Here is a 15,587-nt window from a genome sequence, read left to right on the forward strand (position 1 = left end):
AAATCACAGTATCAAAGAGAAGCAAAGTGTGCCTGTACATTATGTTCCTGATTCAAAGTGAAACCAAGCGATGGCCCATCGGTATTTAAGTAGCTGCAAACTAAACAGCCTCAATTTATACACACATGGGAAAGAGCTCCTTTTTCTAAGATACATCATTTGTGTCTGCATGTTGTGGAATCTGCTTACAGCTTTAGTTATAATTTTAAAACTGTAGCCATTTCTTAACACTAAGAACAAGTGTTTATAAGAATCAGAAGGAGAAATAACTGTTTGCATTTATGATTAAAAGGTGTACAATAGAAGGGAGAAATGATCGACTTGTCCAAGCAAAGAAGTGGGAAAATTCAAATTCTAGCTATGGAACTGACTCCTGCACCTTTGTGGAAAGTCACGAACCTATCTGAAATAAAGCTGTACTCCCTAATTATATAAGCAAAAATTAGTTGCATTACTCTTGATTTATATTGGTGCTATTGAGAAAATGACTGATCCCCTTTCCATTTCATCATCTGCAAAACATGGACAATTGTACTGGCAATTATTTTATTTACCACACAGGGTGCTTGCTTATTCCTTTGTTTATAAAGCTATAAGTATATTGACAGTTTTCTGTTCCTGAGAGAACTGCTAAATTAGTGTCTCATTTGTTATGTGATTAGCCAGTTTTTAAAGATACTGAGTGCCTAAGTCCCACTGAAATCATTAGAGACATCTAAATACCCTTAAATTCTAGCCATTGTCCCCATTTTTCCACAGTAATAATTCTTACCTCATTAGCCACTTTTATCTTTTCTTGCAAAAAACCCCCAGCTGTACATGATTTCAAGGCAAAGCAGAGCATTTCATCACTGTTGGACAACAGGTAGCAGGATGCTTATTAAATGTACTGCTTGCAAATCATCAGCTGGTTTTGGAAGTTGTATATTTCCAGGCAGAACTGTAGTCTCCAACTAAATTAAAACCTGGGTAAATTGGACTGATTGCATCCACTTTTGCCCCAGGTTTGTCAAATAGGTTTAATTCGTCCTCCTTTCAACCCAATTTAGCTTTCCTATGTCAAAGTTTGCCATTTTGAAGTTGGTGCAAGCACCCCCAGAGTCTCCCATCATCTATACTTTCCTCTTTGCACTTAGGCTGCTTGGAGAGCAAGGAGCCATATTACGAGAACAGCAAACAAGAACACTACAGTCAGCCCCTTCCCTTATGGGTGGACTCCTTCCCATTTCACGCTTGCTAATGGCTGGAGAACATACTCCCATGTATGCACCACAGTTTCTCCTTGAGAAATAGGGAGGCACCAGATCTGAAGTAAATATGCAGTCTCTGACTGCTGTTTTTGAAACTGGAATGAGTCTGAAATCTACACATAATGCCACTGTATTGTCCTGATTTCATTCAGCTCTGGTCACTGTCATCCTAGATTAAAAGCCAGATTGCTTACAGGAGAGGGTACAGCTGCACTGAGTGCGCCTGCTCTCGCTGGGCTGTGCGTGGCACGTGTGCTCACAGAAAGACCGCTGGTAGTTGAGGTATTGCAGAAATGCCACTACTATGCCAGTACGTGAGTTGTATGCAATCTGTCATTCAAAAGCATTTATTTTAAAACATCATCTATTTAAATGATTTTCATGGGTGAAAATCATTCATTGAAGAACTTCTTTTATTTAGACGGACAAAGCAGGGTGAGCTAAGCAAACAGTTTAAAATATCTAGAATTGCCAGAGCCACAGATCTTAAAATCACAGAATAATCCAGGCTGGAAGGGATTTTAAGGAGTCTCTAGTCCAACCCCCTGCTCAAACAAAGTTTCTCAGGGCTTTGTCCAGTTGGGCTTTGAAAACCCCCAAGGATGGAAACTGCACAACCTCCCTATGCAGCCAGTGCCACTGCGTGACTATCTTCATGGGGAGAAAGTGTTTCCTTAGTTCTGGTCCAAATCTCTTTTGTTTCAATTTATACCCGATGCTGGTCACTCTCCTCCTCCTTGAGCCCTGATGCAAAGCACAGAGCCTGGGAGACCTTGTTAGTAAAGACTGAGGCAAAGGCAGCACCGAGTACCTCAGCCTGGTCTGTGTTTGCTGCCACTAAATCACCAGCTGAATCCAGCAGCAGTCCCACATTTTCCTTGTTCATCCCCTAACTAGCAATTTGACATCCCTTGCAAGTCTCAACTCTAGCTGAACACTGGCTTTTTTAACATCATCCCTACATGCCTGGACAGTGCTTATAAATTACGTGTTCTGAGCCATTCCTGGCTTCAGCTGCTCTATACTGCCTTTTTGCATTGTAGCTCAGGTGTGAGTTACTTGTTTAGCCAAGCTGATCCAGTACAACTGCTTCTTTTCCTAAGTGTCAAGATGGACCATCTTGGCAGCATCAACTCAGTCTGTTGTCATTCTAAGACACAACACCAGTTCAAACGTGTTTATGAAAGGACAATTACGACTGTGTCTGTGTTGTGGTTTAACCCCAGCTAGCAACTAAGTACCACGCAGCCGCTCTCTCACTCCTCCCCCCTTCCCAGTGGGATGGGGGGGAGAATCGGAAAAAAAAAGTAAAACTCGTGGGTTGAGATAAGAACAGTTTAATAACTAAAATAAAATAAAATATAATAACAACAACAATAATAAAATATTATAATAATAATAATTGTAATGAAAAGGAATATAACAAAAAGAGAGAGAAATAAAATCCAACTCCCCCTAGTTTATATAATGACCGTGACATTCTATGGCATGGAATATCCCTTTGGCCAGTTCGGGTCAGCTGCCCTGGCTGTGCTCCCTCCCAGCTTCTTGTGTACCTGCTTGCTGGCAGAGCATGGGAAACTGAAAAATCCTTAACTTTCAAGGAAAAAAAGCACTACTTAGCAACAACTAAAACATCAGTGTGTTATCAACATTATTCTCACACTAAATCCAAAACACAGCACTGTACCAGCTACTAGGAAGAAAATTAACTATCCCAGCTTAAACCAGGACAGTCTGTCTCCTCTGTATTAACTGTAAAATCATTCCGGAAAGCCACACTTCTAGACCCAGGCATTATGAGTCGTTGCTATTGCACTAAATGCTGCACACTTTCTGATTGCTGCCCTGATCCTTTCAGTTCCTCCAGCAGAGAAAGGCAAATAACCATACCACCATCTCATAAAAATTAATTGATTAAGGTGTGGAAAGCACTCTGACACTTCTGATGAGAAGTGCTGTAGATGTTTTTATTTACTGCTACCAGCAAAACACTATGAGCAAAATTACAGTCAATCATCTGGCTTTCAAAGATATTAACTTTAAACTGAGGACCTGAGCTAGATAGCCTACTGTATTACCTGAGAAATCATGATTATTGTCAGGAGTTAGCGAATTTAAGACCTCAGAAGCCTCACTCCTTGCTTTCCTTAATATATCCCTCCATAAAAGCTACTCATAAACACAGTCCTTTTTACAATCACAATCAAGGGGGAAGCTGTAAGAGGGGAACTTATCACCACTTAATTAGAACATACCTGCTTTCTCCACTTAGGCTGCACAGCCTGTGTTCCTCAGACACAAAAGTCAAACTTCATCCCGCTCCCCAGGGCCATACCACTGTCAGTTCTGTACTAGGTATCTAAAACGGGCTAGTAGTTAGAAGCACACTCGATAATTTTAAAACACATTGGCTCAAAACCCGTTACCTTAGGGCATTCCTATCACATTTCCATACATCTGCATTTCCCTCAAGCCATTGGCTTATGAGTTTTACCCAGTGTCAATCCACTGTTCCCACTTTGATGGGGAAAAAGTGCAGTCAGCAATGAAATAGTAAGCACTGGCCCTTGCACAAAAAAAGACTGTGTTTTATTTTATTTTGTTATTTATTTGGTTGGAGTTTCATAAATGAAGCTCTTTTGTGTTTATGTGTTTCAAGAAAGCACTTTTTTCAGATCATTACAATTCCTCAGCAGTTCCTCAGAAACAAGTTCCTCCCTGTGCTGCATACTTCATTTTCTGCACTAAGTACTGCCCCTCAGCAGTAGCAATTACCATTTCAAAAGGAAATAAAGTAGCACAAATGCATTTTTCAACTCTCCAAATTTCGTAATAGAAAACAGCTAACGAGTGATTTCCAGTGTGGTGGTTAATTGTAAATCATTGTCAATATGCTCTCCACACGCCAAGTTTCGTAGGCTTACCATGTGGCATGTAATTTTAACAGACCATTTCTAATTATAGAACTTTAATTCCTCCAACTTGAGCACTTTCCTTTTGTATCTTCTACACCAGCAATATACTGCCAGCACACACAGTGTAGATACTAAAGCTCTGTACAGAATATCATTGTTCATGCCTTTTCATGCAGCAGTCAACACACAACACAGGAATTGTAGCCTCGGCTGCCCAGACACAAGCTGCTCATTTTTTTCATACCTACACTCTACTCGTTGCCAAATCTTCCCTCTGCTGAGTTTGGTCAAAGCCTTTCAGATTAAAAAGGCTGTCCAAAAATGTGCCTAAATCTCAGGGTTTTTTGAGATTGTTGAAACTACTGATTTAGTTAAAGTCATCACACAAATACATATTTCCACCTGGATTTGTATTCTAAAGCATAGCACCAGAGAAGAGCATGAGAGATAACCAACATCTTGAAAGTGTTGTGTTTTGAAGCACATCAAAATTTAACTTCAATTTAGATCAGAATTTTGTGGCTTGAACCTCTCCCTCGATGGGATACTTTGTAGATCTTTCAGCTGTACTTTATTGAAAGGTGGTGATGTGTGGCCTGGGGAATTTTCTGTGGCAATGTAATCTCTGTTAGACTTACCCACTTGCAAAGAAGGCTTCTACTATCCCAATGTATTTTCTGAGGCCTTTGGAGAATCTGTTTGTCTAGGGAAAAAACTTGCAAGTTCAAGGAAAGATCACCTTGCCACTGAAAAGTTTCTTAAGAGGCAGCTGAACGTTCAAACTGTGGGCTACAGATGACTGTATCACAAAGAAAGATCACCCTTGCAGAAGTATCACTGTTGTACAAGAAATTACAAGAGTGTTAAAGGAAGGAGTGTCTCTGAAGGACAATAGAACAGACCTGGCAAAAAAAAGTAGATAAGGAACCAGGCTTTTTTGTTCATCCTAAGAAATGACTAAAAATACATACACTAGTCGCAGGTATAGAAAGCTAATGGATATCTAATGGAAAGCTATTACTTCTTAAGTTCTTGGAAATTAGTAATTTTTGTTTTTGTTTTTGTTTTTTTTTCCACACCATTAGATTTGTGATTGCAGTCAGTGAGCCTTCGTAGCTGTACCTGGCAGAAAAGAGGTATTGGCATTTGGGGGCCAAATCTAGAAGTCCTTACATAGGCAAACAAACACAGGATTTGATTCAAGGTGGATACAAACAAGGTCAAGCAATCATTATTTTGCTGTTCAGTGCAGTATTTGTGCTCTTGTATTCAGGCTTGCACAGTTCCTCACTCTAGTGGTTTCTGCCTAAAGGAAAAGAAAACAAGGTTGTGCTAGTTGTTAAAAGTGCCTCACGCCTTATGAAGTTATTATGCTAGCTGCTTTTTGGGGCTGAACTAGATGTTGTCAGTTAAACTAGGTAAAACACATCAAAATTCAGTTATAATCATGAAGTGCCCAATTCAGGTTTGTCCAAATACTAATTAAACATTTTGAGCCTTCCAAGTAGCTATGGACACACCTGTGAACAAACTGATCCCAATTTACATTTGCTTTGCTATGTTGCCATGAAACCATCATAGCACTATGGTTTTAAGTCTAAAATTCCAGTTCCAGTAAAAAGTCATGGAGAGGGCACCCAACAGGAATCCTTGCACGCCAAAACTGTTCCATTTCCCACATACTAACTCTGTTGTGTTCATAGGAAACACTTTTCTTTTGTATTCTGTACACATCGCTCCCATAAAGAGAACAAAAGCTATTTGCCTGGAGTCTGGCAGCATTTCTTCAAGGCTGCTAGTCCTCTATACAAGTCCCATACTAGTGAACTAATTGCTCCATATAAATTCATGTAAAGTCCCATATTTGATTTTAAGCTTGCCCAACATGAGAGACAAGTTGTTGAGACACCCAACTCAAAGAAGAAAGCACCACATCAGTCTGTCCCAACCGCCTATTGGAGTAGTGATACTGGTGGGACTCAAAGTGAGCACATCCAGTCTTCCATCAATGAGAAAGGATTTAAAATAGTAGAGTAGAAATTTGGGTAAGATAAGAGGGTAATAAGGGGAAATGAACTTACATGGTTAAAAGCTCCTGAAGAAACAGTGTGAGTTAGCACAGCCCTTGTGATGTTACCTAAACATTCACAAAAAATTTCCAGTGATGGTCTGTCTTCCAATGAAGTTTATGGATATTCAAACTCAGCAGTGATTCCATATCATCTCATCTCTATATAAAAAACACAAAGTGCATTGCAACACTTTGGTAAAGAAATGGGTTCTATTGTACTCTAGGTTAGCTATGTTCTGCACATTACTTTAACATCTTCATACTAGCAATATGAAGAACCCAATAGTCATCATTACTAGAGTGGAAAATTTAATAGCACTGATTAAAATAGCTGTTTACATGAAACTTAACAAAACTTTGATTATTATGTGTTTTATAACATAAATATATCTACTATAAATGAATCTATATGTGATCAACTACAGGGCATAGAATTTTTCCAGTCTTGACGTACTAGTTTTTCTGAAACTGTTAGACAAAGTAAATGCAGTACTTTGGAGTGTTACTATTTGCATATTATAGCTAATTAGCAAGCACAATAACATCATCCTAGGGGAAAGGTCCACTGGCAACTTAATTCATTATCTTCTATTATTGTGTATCACGTTAAAATGACAAGCATCTTATGCTGTATAAGTCATTTTAATTAATATATCCAAACCTGATATAAGCATATCTGCTGGTTTTGTCCATGCTGAGTCCTCCTCAATTTTTGTGCATAGGTGCCTCTTCAAAGTGTTTTTCCATGTTCATTTGCTTAGAAACACAACACAAATACCGCTTTAAATGTTTTTAATGAAAGTATTAATTATATGAAAAGCTCAGAATTAGTTTAACAACCACTGTAGTTGCCACTGAAATATATATTTCAGGAAACAATGGAAGAGTAATTATGGTTGTGATAGTAAATTAACTTGCTTGCTCTATACTGTGCTGAATGCATCCTTCTGAGAGAAAGGCTCATCCACCCACACAGCCATACACTAGAGCCAACTCACAGGCTCTCAGCAGGGTCAGGACTTCCAAACCCAGGGCAGACCATTACAGGCCACTCCCCAGGCTTTCAGTGCAGTTTGTAACCGAGGAGGGAGCGGTGGGGGAGCAGCCCCCCATCAGCAGCAGCCAGCTGTGCTGGCCAGGGTTGCACGGAGCAGAGCAGGGAGGAGCGGGACGGTCCCTTTGCTGCACCTAGGCACCCACTGCCTCCTTTGCCATCGTGCCCCAAACACACAGTGATCTAATTTACTAAATTAAATACGAAATCAATCTTTTACTAACTTTTGAACTACCTTGATCTGCTAGAACATTTGTTCATTATACAGGTACTGTATACAGCCACAGCAGGGGCTTTATTCCTTACTTGCACAATTCCTGTTCTGGCTGAAAGGAATGGCATTCAGTGATAGTCGGTACCTGGTAACAGCCATCAACAAGTAAAACCACTCTAATCCTAGTGCCTCTGTACTGCCCTGCCCTCTCACAGAGCCTGCAGCCTCATCTACCCACCCAGCCCTTACTTCTGCACCACAGGGAGCAGGGAAGGCCAGCAGCAAACTAGGTGGTAACTGTAAGAGGTAGCCTTGAGACAGGCTGAGGAGAGAGGTTTGACACAAATGCTGCCCGTCCAAGGGACTTACGCACATTTTTCTACTCAGGATTTCCAGCTGGAAATTCCCTCCTACAGTTAAGCACCAAGCAAATCCTTCCTCTCCAAACCAGGCCAAAAGTCCTCCTCCTTCTGCCCAATACTCATGATCAGAAGATATCCACAAGATGTGCCATATTTACCTCAAGAAACTTGGTATTTCTCACTTTCAGAAAGACACCCCAATTGCTAGGCTATAGTCTTACTTATTTCATGCACTCTTTAGACCGGAGATTTGACCCCAGATTTCCCATACCTCAGTGGCTCCAGCCACTGGCCTGCTGAAGAACTCCTGCCTTTGGCATTTTTGCTACCTTAGGTAGATGAAAGCCACATAGTCCATAAATCTAAGAAGAGCTGTATCACGAGCTGGACACACAGTTATTTACCACTGTCACGACTTGGGTAGTCCCAGCCATGCCTAGAGGCAGTTTGGCACCCAAAGGGCTGGTGGAAGGTGGAGCTGTGAGGACTTTAAGCACAAAGTTTGGTGGCAGCAGAGCAGAGGTTTTGAGTATCTGATTTTACATTTAGGCACTTCAGTTAGCAAATGGTATGCTACAGCACAGCCTGCAGTATAACATACATAGTGATGTCCATACTAACCTTAAACATGCCAGTTTCAGCACCAGAATGGCGAGAACAGGCAGCAGTGTAAATTATTCAGTGCTGTTCTGTCTGCATTGCTTTGGTACCAAGCTAATCCAATTAAGCCTCTATCATTACTTCATCATTACTATATTCATCATGCAAGATAGCACTGTGTACTGGTACGTGAGGAATTCACACTTCCATTTGTCTGTGCAGCCGTAACTTTACGCCCGTCATTTTACTTCCAAATTAGGTTATGTGGAAGCTTCACCAAAGCTTCTGTTTTCAAAGACGCCAGTCAACACACCGTCTTCAACATCAAAATCAACTGTGAAATGTAATACTATTAATTGGGAAGCAAGAATAATTTATTTCAGTTGTGGATTTGTTTTTACCAAATGAAATTAATGGTACAATATAAAGTAAATGCTAAGATTTCAGTATGCAATTAAGCATTTTGCTCAAGATCCAGGCTGTTTTAATCTTTGTCATTTAAAAGCATTTTTAATCATGAATTGGAAGGTAAAAGAATTAATACCTTTTAGTATCAATTTCTGCATACAGGACCAAGCAAGCAGGACAGCGTGATCTTTAATGTGACTACTTTTTCAGAATAGACATTAACTGAGGCTTTTTCATGCACAGTTGATTTTGTATAAACTGATTGACACCTTTGGGGGTCGTCTTTCCACTGACTCATAATTTTGCTCACTCTTGAAAAAAGCCTTCTGCACACCCAGTATTCTCTAGTTAAAGCTGAAAATTCAACTCATCATATTTACACAATAAAAAAAAAATCCATTCTGCGTTGTTTTTAATTGCAAATCCTACTCAAGGGACCAATTCTCCTGCTTAGGAGGCAGCCCTGTGCCTTCTACTAGAGAACCAACTGCAGTCAATTATGGTAATGAAATGTCAATAAATATAAAAATTTAATACAGCCTGCTCTTGGTGAGTGGCAGATGAGGACTTGCCTCCCAGACAAATTTGCTGGTGCTGCAAATATTAAATGCACCTGAAAGAGTAGCAGGTTGCCTGAGAGCTCTCCAGTAGAGGGATGGTGGGAGATCCAGGCATCTACTGGGTTTTTCCATTACGGCATAATCGCTGCACTAAGGCCACTGATATTCTTGACATCCAGACATCTTAACTTCTTATTATGAAGCGAATAGCATATTTCCCCCACAAACTGGAACCTCAGTGAGAGATTTTGAGCTATTTTTCCTCTCTTAACAAATACAAAAGGGAAATTTAAGTTGTGAAAGTTGATATTTATGTGTGGCCAGTTTCTCAATATGAAGTAGTTGAATCATGTCACTATATTAAACTGCTCTTCGACTAAAAAGCATTTGAGGTAGGTTACTTTATTTTTTCTTATTATTTATGTAAGTATCTATACTTACATATAAAGAAATATGTGTAAGTGTATATATAGAGAGAGAGAAAAATAATAGATTAATTAGAAAGTAGTTTATGAAAGATGGTTTGGCTGGGATTTCCAAAGACCAGATCCTAGTTTTGTCACAGATTTCTTTGTCCCTGAGTAAGCAATTTAATGTCACTACTTCAGTTTTCCCAGGTGTAAGAGAGAGCAATAAAACCTACCTCACAGGATACTTAAGCATAATCCATTGACTTAATTGAAACATAAGCACAGCTTTAAATGCTTTACAGAGTTGGAGCAGTGTTATTCTTAACATCCATACAAAAAGTGTAACTTCATTTTTCTTGTACAGTTGCCTTCAGTCAATGTCTTGGGAGCACTAAGAGTACATATAAATAAAATGTCTTATTAAAAGTCAGTAATCTATTGATTATACTAAGGTCATCACTAGGAGAAGTTATTTTTAGTTCCTTTCATTCATCTCTCTATCTTTCCTGGCTGAAATTTTGTCAGGTTTAAAGTCTGTCAGGTTTTTTTCTTGCTTTACTGCTGTTTATACTTGAGCAAAATCAATTCAATAGTTTTAAAATCAAAAAGCATATTTCAAAATACATGTTCATCAACAGTTTTTTTAAAAAATAGGTTTTAAGGGATCAGTGCCTAGAAAAACAAAATTTTGCAGTACTGGTCTGTTTCCTCTGGTGATACCTGGCCGTTCTTTATTAACTACTTTATTATGGGAGACCTTAAAGATGGGATTAGAGCACTGATACCTTTAAACAAATCATTAACCCAAAGTGTGCACTTACCATTGTGCTTAGTCTTAGTTTAGAGCCAGACTTCACTTACGTGTGCTTACATGAAGTATGGTTAGCAATTTCCCTGTTGTTATGGAGGCTCCTAAAAGAGAAAGGTGTTGGTAATATTAGAGTAGCCAGGCAAGAAAAAAAATTTTTTTAAAATGTGTCAATAAGCCATTTAGGTCTCAGCCAGTTGGCCAGGAGCAGTTCAATACAGGAGCAAGCAACACACCTGGCCATTTTGACGGGACAGTGGCCCTTGTAGGGGATATGTAACACACTGATGAAAACAGGGCCGAGCTGAAGGCATTTCCCCTGAAGCAGTTGCACCCTGCTCCACGCTCCTGTCACTGCGCTGGAGCTGCCCCGTCTCACAGCCTTCAGCCCGGTCTCGGAGCCAGCTCACCACGGCCCCAGCCCCTGCGCTGCGCCTTCGCATCACAGCGTTCCCGTAGGCTGCGGTACCCGAGCACTCTTCCACTGCTCACTATCCCATCACAAAGCATGCAAAAGTAAACGGTGCACATCTTCAGAGTGGCAGAGGCTGGTACGGCCATTTGCATGGAAACGTGCCCTTAATGGGACTGGCATTAGCCGGAAAAAAGTTTCAGTCTGCAAGCAGCGGGGAGGTTGCTCGAGATTCAAGGATCATCCAGGGGTGTGTCAGCTATGAAAGGCTTTAAATATACTTTGCTTGTGAATCTTACCTTTTTTAACATGGTGTATTAATTCCAGATTTCTGTTGGATCTCTGTAGAGATTACAGGTGTCACTTTGGAAAGCTCATAGACAGGTCAGCCTCCCCCGAGAACAAATGGGCATCACGACAAGGGCAGCAGACCCCCAGAGCAGTCCCACTTTTTTCTGTGCCCCAGAGAAAGTAGTTTCGTGCGCTGTGGTTGCTGCTCGGGACAATGCAAGTGCGGCTGGCCTGTGTCACGCACCTGCCTGCTCCTCCTTTGCTAGCATGGGAGGACTTGCCAAAACAAGTCCGTTGGAACCAACTCCAACAAATACCAGGATTTTGTGTAGCTAAGGAGAACAGAAACCACCCACACAATACTTCTGTTTCCTGTGGGAATACACCGACATTTCTGGGCTTGAATAGATGTTTCTGGCCAAGTTATGGACACTGGACCATTTCCCATGAATACTGTTATGTCCCTCTGGACTAATACACCCAGCGTAGGCGCAAGGCTCACTTCATCAGTCTTTCTTTGCAGGATCATAAAATTACAATAAGAACAAGAGACACCAAATGAATAAAACAAACTGATATGGGGACAGCTACCAGTGTCATAAGCAGTTGTCATATATAAAACTTCTAAAAAAAGCTAATACAGACAAACCAGCATTCACACTGATGTGACATACCATTAAGATATATAGTTTAATAATATTTTCAATATATACCGTTGTCCTAAAATAGGTTTGTATATAAAATAATCTTGACTTGATAACATCATTAAATTGAGAGTGATTCTTTTTTATCCAGGAGTATCCTGGATAAAAGTTTTATGTGATTGCTTGAAACGTCCTAAAGTGGTTCTGCAGGTGTGACAACCAGACAGAAATACAATTCTCTTTTACAGGTGGATTATTCCGTAATAGCATCTCAAGCTGGAGCCACCCTCAACAATCTTATGAGCCATGCACAAGAACTAGTAGCAAAGCTTCGTTCCCTGCAGTTTGATCTACGAGAATTTGTATGTCTCAAATTCCTGGTGCTGTTTAGTTTAGGTAGGTACACTCTACTTTTCATACTTAATAGTGTTGTTATTTTTTTCTAAAAACATTGAAAATATTTTACTTTTCTTAATTTTTTTCCTGAAAACCATGATTTTGAAATATATTTAATGAGGTTCGCAGTAATCTGAGGATTATTTTTTAATTATCACTTGCAGGAAAATTATGTATAAGGATTAAAAGCGGGTTTCTATGGAAATGACTCCTAAAACCTACGGAATTTAATAGAGTATTACAAGCTTTCTGTATTTCTGTATGCGATTTCTGAATACTCCAGAACAAGGATAAAACTCTATTAGAAATTCTAGAGAACAGCGGAAAATACAGATTGCCATGTTTTTCTATGATACTGAATATAGTCATGTAAAGCAGATGGAGTGGGGATATTGTTGAAATATCCCTCTTTTTCAAGGCATCTGTGGTAAGTATAAACAAACTTCTTTGCATATGATGGCTGTCACATCGTAACCCATAAATCAGGAATGTATCTCATAGTTTTTAAAAAGTGAAAGGAACTCTTAAAGTGCAAATTAATGATAATAGCTTTATGACAGATCTGGCTAGGAAATAACCTTTAAAGGGAAGATTGTTTTGTACTGGTGGAGAGGACATAGAATGGGAACAATACCTATGCAAGGCAAATTAGTTAAACCAGTGCCCTCCAATGAATCAATCAGTCAAGAAAAATCACCGGTGCCAGGAATAAAAAAGGGCTTAGGGAGATGGATTCCTATTGACTTCATAGGAACAGATTTTTCTGCCTGTCCTCTGTTTCAGGTTTGCACTTTATTGACTTAACAAAGCTGGTCTAAATAAACTTTGGCCAAGTGAATTTTTATTTACTGGCAGACAGTTGAAAGGAGAGACTTAAAAACATAAATAAGGTCAGACCCAGCCATACCTCCATAGCCAAACCTCCTGTTTTACTCAAAAGGTATTTTGTCTACAAAGAGAGTGAACAGTTGAGCCAAGCGCAACAATGAAAGAAATATCAGCAATGGTGACAGTTAGTAATGTTTTTCTTTAATTTTCAGTTTTAAAAAAAATCTTCTGTAAAGGAATAAAATTCTACAAATAAATTATTATAATACAATTGCAATCAGACTAAAAGGAACAGTTTTACTTACACTGTAAAGTATCGATTACTGTCTTAAATATGTCCCTCCATGTGGTGTTTACAGAATTTGAACGTGCTTTGGAAAATTTTAGATGAAGCTCTCTTTAAACACAGGGAGCATAAAAGATCAATACTTCAGAGGTATAGGACACAAAACATGCAGAAAAAAATAAGAATTATTTTTTAAATTAGAATAATGCTAACAGAATTGACTGTTATGAAGTATGTACATTCTGAATCCTAGGAAGAGATGATGGATTTCCCTGGTAACTGTTAACATTTTGTATTCAGGGCTTCATTACTTTCCACGTCTTAGATTCAAAGAAGGAAAAGCAAGTCTGTTGCAGAAATTATGTTTTATGAATTAATCTGATGAATAGCAAGAATTCAGATTTCCTAATTCCTAATAAGTAGGTTTTTCAGTCATTAGACAGTGGCACAGAAACGTCTAAAGAGCCTGTAGCTTTCCTCTGATAAAATATTTAGAGAATTCGTCTCAGTTCAGTGATATTTTAAATTAGCTGAATAAGTGAAGTGCATTTGGAAAATTCTCCCATTTAGGTGGCCTTTTTGTTTGATCACTTTCATCAGCTCTTGTAGTACTTTGCATTGATTTGGGAATCGTTCTTACACCTTTAGTTCTTCTAATTCTGCCAGGTAGTGTGCTCAACTTCTGAAGCAGTTGGGCAGGAATACCTTGCAAGCTTGTACCAAGCCAGATTATCCAGTTTTTCTCTCATTTATGCTACTATAAAAAGAGCTAATTCTGCTGCTAATAGGAGCCTTGTAGTCACACCACTTGCATGTAAAAGTGATGTAGCTAAGAAAGGTTCAACACCTTTGAAACCGATTAGTTCATTATTTAGCATACTGCATAATTCCATTTGCTAATACTGAAAGCAAGATGTTATTCTGCAAAGAATAAAATGTAAAGATGTTACCACTTGACCCACAGGACTGAGGCAAATATTTAATGAGAACGATGACAAAACTGACATGAAAAACACAGATACCCTTTCCAGCTAAGTTTGTGCCCAAAAGTATGAATGAATTGTCTGGCTGAAGTTAATAAGATGCCTCACATCCTAAAAGTGAGTCATGTTTTTGAAGACACTGAAGTGCCTAACAACGCTGGTAGGCTTTCAGCAGGGCTGTCAAAACTAGCTAAGCATCAAATTCTACATAAATACCTGGAAGCATTTATTGTACCTAAGTATTTAGGTGCATTTGACACATATCTACATCTCTTAGGCATCTCAACAGGAAACTGGTCCTAATGCCAAAAATATATCACTTAATAAAAAAAAAAAAAAAATTTTTCAAAAACCTCAGCTGGCTCTTGTTGAAAATCTGGCCCTGTAACGTTTAATGGAATAAAAAGCACTTCAAGACATACCAGCCTTTTTACATTTCTAAGGATGTTCACGCCACAGTGTTAACCAAACCAATAAAACCTTATGCTATTGTTCTTTAGTATAGTGCTTGGTTGAAAAATAAATGTCTAATATAAAGCCTCTCAAAGGCAACACAAAGTCAATAATCCACAGAATTAATTTATTGAGAAGAAGCTGTTTGTTTTTTATAACCGTACAGATACGAGGCTGCCTTGTAAAGCTGTTTGTTATTCATGGCTGTGCCGTATTGCCTGTCTCTTCACAAGATGGCAATCTCCTTCAGGGCAAAGAACTTTGTCTCTGCCTTTTTTCCTAGCATTTCAGGAGTGATTATCTTAGTAAACTAACAGTAAAATAATGTTCAAAACCCAAAGCACTTACAATAATTTTTCAAAACACAATTAAATCATATCAGTTTTGATTGCTAGATTTTAATTGAGAGAGGTAATTGTTCGTTATCTACTTGTCAAAGGTTCCAAAGGGTTTATACAGAAAAATGCTTTTGATTGATGGTAGCATTAAAGAAGATGCTGTTGAAGCTTAGACAGGTGCATATTTATTGTAGCCTTTGTGGCTAGCAGTGCACAACTCTTCCTGCAGTCAAACTGCATATACCCACTCCAGTGAGTGATACACCCAGGCACAGGAGCTCAGCTCCTTTCTCCAGTGAGC

The 15,587-nt window shown here is 39.1% G+C and overlaps 1 protein-coding gene across 1 annotated transcript in view; it reads left to right on the forward strand.

The window, feature by feature from the left end:
* NR5A2 (nuclear receptor subfamily 5 group A member 2) overlaps positions 1-15,587 on the forward strand; it is an 87,753-nt gene that overhangs the window by 45,816 nt on the left and 26,350 nt on the right. The window contains exon 6 of the mRNA XM_050900792.1: positions 12,251-12,398. Within this exon, the coding sequence (XP_050756749.1) occupies positions 12,251-12,398 (148 nt within the window). The remainder of the gene's footprint in view (positions 1-12,250; positions 12,399-15,587) is intronic.

The sequence above is a fragment of the Gymnogyps californianus genome, chromosome 8, assembly GCF_018139145.2.
Source record: "Gymnogyps californianus isolate 813 chromosome 8, ASM1813914v2, whole genome shotgun sequence".
Taxonomy (NCBI): domain Eukaryota; kingdom Metazoa; phylum Chordata; class Aves; order Accipitriformes; family Cathartidae; genus Gymnogyps; species Gymnogyps californianus.